The 6607-nt window shown below is 44.3% G+C and overlaps 1 protein-coding gene across 1 annotated transcript; it reads left to right on the plus strand.

Moving 5' to 3' along the window:
* Positions 1-1200: 1200 nt before the first annotated feature.
* HSPE1 (heat shock 10kDa protein 1) lies at positions 1201-3773 on the plus strand. The gene is made up of 4 exons (XM_010013035.1): positions 1201-1238; positions 1349-1513; positions 2788-2877; positions 3415-3773. Exons 1-4 carry the CDS (start codon positions 1227-1229, stop codon positions 3463-3465), a joined length of 318 nt encoding a protein of 105 aa, XP_010011337.1. The 5' UTR covers positions 1201-1226; the 3' UTR covers positions 3466-3773.
* Positions 3774-6607: the final 2834 nt, after the last annotated feature.

The raw sequence follows: 6607 nt of genomic DNA on the forward strand, positions 1-6607 counted from the left end.
GCACCCCGGTGCTGGCCGCGGCGCCTGGGAGCAGAAAGGAGCCCTTCGGGCCTGCGGGCTTGGGCGCTCAATCTGCTTTTCGTAATCTTTCATAGAGACCTTGAAGGGGAATGGGGTAAGGGCGGAGTTGCGGTCGCTATTGCAGTAATACTTGATTCTTATAATCCTGCTAAAGTGAGGAAATAGCGTTTCTTAAAACTTAGCACAGAATGCTTACGGTCATGAGTCTGGCTGCTCGTTGCTGTTAAACACAGAACACCTCTAAAAAGAAACCCCAGGATCAGAGAACTCATCTGCACGGGATGAAGGCGATCATCCTGTGGTATAATGTAATTACTGTAGCATAACGTTAGCTGGCAGGACACACCTCTTTCATGTAGATCTACCTGTCATTTTGACTTGTCCCAATTTTAAAGTGTGTCTGTGTGTGTTGATGAGCGTCGGTAAAAGGTATGTGGATGCCAGGCCCTTGTTTCTAGCCGCTTCTGTGCGGGTGGGCTCCGGGTACCTGTCCAGCGGAGCGCTGTCTCCATGTGACTTGGCCAGTCGCCATATCTTTGCTCCTGAATCAAAGCGAGTTTCTTCTTTCTGATCTCTGCTTGTTGGGATTCAGTGCTTGCATTTAGCTAGTGCATGGGAGTTAGACTGCTCTACCCGAGATCAGCCAAGTGGCAGTAAGTAGTTGCAAAAAAACCCCTCAAAACCAACCCAAAAAACTCAACCAGAACCAACAACCCCCCCAATCTCTGCTTCAGCAGAGGCAGATACTGAAGCAGTCAATATAGAAATATGCCTACGTTCCTTTCTTTAGGGGCTCAAAGCTAAAGGTCCTTGTAAAGCTGGAGTCTCTCTGTAGCAGTCAGTAGGAGTGGCAGCACTCTCACAACAGACTAAGGTGGTGTGAATTGCTGAGGCTTGAACGTACCCTGAGAAGACTGACATGAGGTACCTGGCTAAATGTTAAAAACACAACTGTCTCAAAGGGTCCTTAATCATCATTAAATCTGGTTGTGAATTGAATAAATACGGTTTATATAATCGATAATTACGCTCACAAACCTAAAGTGACTGAGGTCTTGGGATTAAAACCCATGGAGCTTTTCAGCCAGAGGAGGAGGCGGCAGCTGCTCCATGTGGTGCTGGTTCACTTCCCCAGCTGCAGTACATCTTCCTGGGGCTCTGCTGTCAGGATTGCCCAGATCTGCTTGTATCTGCAGCAATTTCTGATGCAATCGAAGGTGGCCTTTGCGTGCTACTATTAAAAAAGTCTTTTTAAACTGAAAAAGCAGTCATTTCAGTTTGTTTTGTGGTAATATTCCCTTTGTTTTGATGTACGTTACTCCCACAGGCAGGAAAAGCATTTAGGAAATTCCTTCCCCTCTTTGATCGTGTTCTGGTTGAACGATGTGCGGCTGAGACAGTAACCAAAGGAGGCATCATGATTCCAGAAAAAGCTCAAGGGAAGGTGCTACAAGCAACAGTAGTAGCAGTTGGATCGGGAGCCAGAGGAAAGGTAAATATCCTGAGGCGTTACTTTTGGGAAGGATTAGTAACTGGTGTGGTGGAAGCTGGAATGTTATCCTAAGGAAGGAATGGCTGCGGTGTAAGCGGTGGCTCACTGCAATGGATGACTGATGACTGAAGTTGGAACTACAGATTCAAGGAGGAGGTAGAAACCTCAAATTCTCTTGAGTGGCTCAGGCCTTGAATTCCAGCATTCCTTTGATCACTTGTGACATGGAAAATGCCTGCCTTTTAAACTGCACCACTTCTCAGCCAAAACCTTGAAGCCCCGGCAGCCTTCCGTGTTAAAATGATTACAGGCCTGAATTCCTGTGGCTTGTGAGCAGGGTGCCATCCCACAGTGCAGCGTTCACTGCCTGGTGCTGTGCAGAATACCATTGTCCATAAGGATCAGGCTTACGGGACAAAAGAAAATCAGGAATCAAAATCAATGTGTCAAATACTATTTTTCTGTTAATTTGGATGTGGAATATGCATCTGGGATCATAAAAAAAAGACCATCTTCACAAAGCTGCCAGTGGCTGGGGGCCTCAGCATCAGGTTTTTTCCCCACCAAAGCAGTGTTCAGTTAGTAGTGATAATGGAAACCAGGTTAAATTTCAACTTGGGCATGTTGACTTGGGCTTTTTCTTTGCTCTGGGTTCCTCCATACATGTCATACTGCTTTGTATCATATCTGATTCTAAACCTTTGTATTGTGAAATGATGCTAATATTTAACTTAACACGCTAATGCTTTCTTTATATTACAAAAATACAATTAAACTTAATCAGGTATTTCTAAACTGATTTGTCAGCAACAGTGATGACAATAAGATAGGAAGGTGCTTCTGACTGGCACTTGGGAGAAATTAGCCTTGGCTACGGAATAAGGACATGGACTCCCTTCATTTGAGAAGGAAATTTCTTGGTCTGTCACTTAATTTCTCAGGTCTCTTGGGTGTTTTTTTCTTTAGGTGAAGTCCTGTTTAGTTTGTCAAGCAAAGACCTCACAGTTGTATTTGCACCCAAAACTAAATGAAAATCAGTTATATTCAGAAAAACACTGTGCTTTTACTGCCTAAACATTGCAGGGCTCCCGTGCTTGACAACTGACTGGTGGCTTGTCTTCCTACTACACCTGGGTCTTCTAGTTTCACTGCACAAGTAAAATACATCAGAGTTGTGATTTCCTGAATGCTTTGTATGTGGATGGCTCACTGTAGTTCGGAGGGGTTCTGTTACATCTGCTGTGGAAAACTAAGGCTTGCTTTTATTCTTTCAGAATGGTGAGATTCAGCCAGTGAGTGTAAAAGTTGGTGAAAAAGTTTTGCTACCGGAATATGGCGGTACTAAAATTGTACTAGAAGATAAGGTGAGTATCCCAGCTTTGTGAAAGCAATGATGTAAGCTGGTTCCCAAAGTGTCACACTGCCACTGATAAATCCTGTAGTTACTTCATAGTGTTAGCAGCATGGGGACAGCTCCAGCCAGCCAGCCTCTGGTACTTGTAGTACCCACTACTTCTACCCTGGCTTAAATGGAGGTAACTAAGGAAACCTCTGGCCTGACCTTTGCTGGGTGGATCAAGTGGCTTCTTGGTCCAAGCATCTATTAGAAGGGGCCCAAAAAGGCTTTGAAATTACTGAGGGTATCCTTGCTTTTGCCAGGGAAAGCTTATGGAATTGTTTTCTAATGGTTCTTGTACTTTCTACTACTAAAACCAGTAACATGGTAGCTTTCCCAAAGGGGTCTTACGAACAAAAATAAGTTGTTCTTAGACTGTGCAGCTAACCTTGGTTAGCTCACTTTTAATTTTGTGCTTCATGACTGTGGTAGCCTTGACTTCAGAACAAGACAGTATTTGCAAACCAGCCCGTACAACAGGCACTAATGTTCCTTTTCCTTACAGGACTACTACTTGTTCAGAGATGGTGATATTCTTGGGAAATACGTGGACTAAACCTGTTGCAGTTTCAGTCATCCATTCCACTAAAATGCTGAAATTTTTCTTTCATCATGTAAATAATGTCCTTTATTTTATAATAAACAGGCACTGATTCTCTGAAATAACTTGTGATCTCACTGTAATGACGGAACACAAATAAAAGTATGTACAGTCAGAAACCAGTTGCTCTTGCTTGAGTTCCACTGGACTGTGAAAGTCAGACGACCACCACCAACCAGCCTTAATTATTCCAAACAACATCATTTTATATCCTTATCTCTGTACTGAGAGTGTAAAGGTCTTTACAATAAACTTCTGAAACTCTTCTGCTTCTGTCTCAGTTTCTGCTGTTGCTCAGTGAAACTGAGTCTCAGTTATCTAATGAACTCATCTCTCTGAAATGCTTCAGTTGGAGTAGTGCATTGTTTCCCCTAAACTTGCATGGAGTTGGGAGATGAGTTTAAAATGGTTATCACACAGGTGCAGTGGTGGAGGGTCGTTCAGCTGGCTGCCCTTGCACACTGAGCTTTATCTTAAGATAACACGTGTAACTTCTGTCTTAGCGATAGCTGAGTGCTGGTATGCTGGAAGATTAAGGCTCACAAAGAACCCTGCCACAACCAGCCTATCCCACAGCCATCTGAAAGCAGCTTGGTACTACTCATACCCATGTTTTTTCTTACATAGCTCTCGCTGAATTATGCCAGTAGAAAACAAGTAACTTCCCTTGAGCAAGTTTCTTTACTGATCATGATCTCAGGCCAGATCTCTGACTTCCCCAAATCACATTTGCGTACTTCCAACTGCCCTATCTTGCCTTGGAAAAGGAGTCAAGGTTGCTCATGTAGGAATACACGAATCTGGACTTCATACCCTCTGTTCCTAGTGATGCTTTCAAAGTTGGTATGCATACATTGACCTAGTGCAGCCTAAACGTACACTGCCTTGAAATGTTTTGATCCCATCTCAGGTGAAATAAATCACTGCCTGACTTACTGCTCCTCAGACTTCAATAGCAGGAGTTAAGAGGTACTTCTTTCTCCCTTCCATTCAAGCTGCTACAAAATCAACATTGCTAGATACAGTATAAATAAGCCTTACTTGGGAGGTAACAGGAAAGGACAGTAATGAAATACATTTTTCAGAGCTTGAGTAGCTGCAGTGGGGGCTGCAGTTTTGACATATTCTGAAACAAGGTATTTTGTGCCAGGGCAGTTTGGGGTCCCTCCCCCCAACAGCTAATAAATAGCACAGAGGTGAGTGGAGCCACTTTTGTACTTTGATGCCAGTTATCACCCAGCCACTCCATTAGGAGCCAGTGTTTGACAGCCTTGGCTATCGTGTCTTTTGCTCCCCAAAACTGTGGGGTGTGCTGCTGGTTGCCACCTACCTGCTGCAGAGCAGTAGGCAAATGTCATCCAGTTCAGGTGGTTAAAACCCACTGAACTAGGCCAGGTTGGACAGAGCCGTGGGTGACATGGTTTAGTGTGTGGTGTCCCTGCCCATGGCAGCGGGTTGGAACTAGATGACCTTAAGGTCCTTTCCAACCCAGACCATTCTGTGTAACTAACAGGGAAGGTGCTAAATTAAACTATGTTTTAGTATGAAAGGCCCACCTCTTGAAACCTGGCCTGTTGCAGCATTACTTTAGCTGCAGCAGAGTGCTTAAAAAATTACCACACCACCAGCATCCTGAAAGACAATCGACTGCATAATGAAACTCAAGCTGTTTGGGAAGCATTATCTTGCATGATAAGGGAGGTATGCTGCTGTAGTCACATACCAAAGAGGGGGAAGGTATATAACATCTTTACAAACGGAAACTAGACCCCATCTCAATGAGAACCAACTCTCAACAAAGAAATATTTAGTCCTTTCAGCATTTCTTTCAATGATGTCTTGCAGAGACATGAATTACACGGGATCCCCACTCAGCAAATGGTCTCATGACTCTTGCAGTTCCTGATGAGGAGGCACTACAAGCTGTCAGGGTGCCATCTGAGGCAGCATACCCCCCCCATCCCCACGTGCTGTTCCCCAGCCAAGGCAGCACCCCTGTACCAGCCTGCTCCCCAGCAGGATCACACCAAGCTCCAAACCCATGCAGCAGTGCTGCCAAGTGTCTACCACACGAGCCCGTGCCCCCTGAGCTCTGCCCCCAGCCATGCCTGCAGCAGCTTAGTATATCATGTTTGTTCAATACAGTATTTCATGTGGCTGCATCCACTGGTGTGCACACAGCTGATCAGACACAGAAGTCACATTTTCCTGAAAGCTTTCGTGGGAATAAGTGATGTATGGATGTGGATAAAAAGCAAACACAAAGCATTCCTCAGCCTAATCCAATGAAGGACATGCTTGAACGTCTGCTGGGGCGATAAGCAGAACATTGAATTCTTGCACCACCAGGCTATCACTGCAAGCAAGGACAAGGTAACTGTTACACAGCCAAGGGAATCCATCTGCTTTTACTGTTTCTTAGTCCATAAGGGAATGCCAAACTCTATACCCCTCTGGTTCTATATCGGAGGACAGAATCAATCACAAATGCTCTTTGCTGTGTCATTCCTGGAGGAATTTAGACTATTCCCTGTTTTCTAGACTACTTCAAAGCTTCAATTTTGGTAAGAATGTTACATATTGCCCTACCTGCTTCTGGGGCTGGATACAGTCCTCCCCAGCCTCTCCTCAGGCTGTCTGAATCCCAAGGAAACAAGAGGGACTCCATCCACGTCTCCTCATTTCCTTTCTTCACATTTCAGAACCACCACTTAGCAGCAGCTATATTGTTTCCACAAAATCTTTACCATCCTGGTTGTTATCCTGCCATAGCAAGAGAAGGATGAAACTTTTACACACCAGTAGACGAGAAGAGAAGGCCAGGTCCCTAACAGCACAGGAACAGACAGTAAGATTTTGACTGAATGTTCCATTTTTCACTCTTGGAGGTCATGAGGCAATGAGGACCAGGTGAAAACCAAGAAAGTGAAATCACTGTGGATCATATTTTGTTTAAAAACAACTTGACATCCAATAAAACAAAAACAATGAGCAGCTTCCAGGAGTATAGGGTTAATTATCAAGGGGCAACTCAACAGATCTACAGACTTTAACACCTTCATTAACAAGCACTGCACATTTATTTCCCTCTCCTGCA

Source organism: Nestor notabilis, unplaced genomic scaffold (assembly GCF_000696875.1).
Source record: "Nestor notabilis isolate BGI_N333 unplaced genomic scaffold, ASM69687v1 scaffold18194, whole genome shotgun sequence".
Classification (NCBI taxonomy): Eukaryota; Metazoa; Chordata; class Aves; order Psittaciformes; family Psittacidae; genus Nestor; species Nestor notabilis.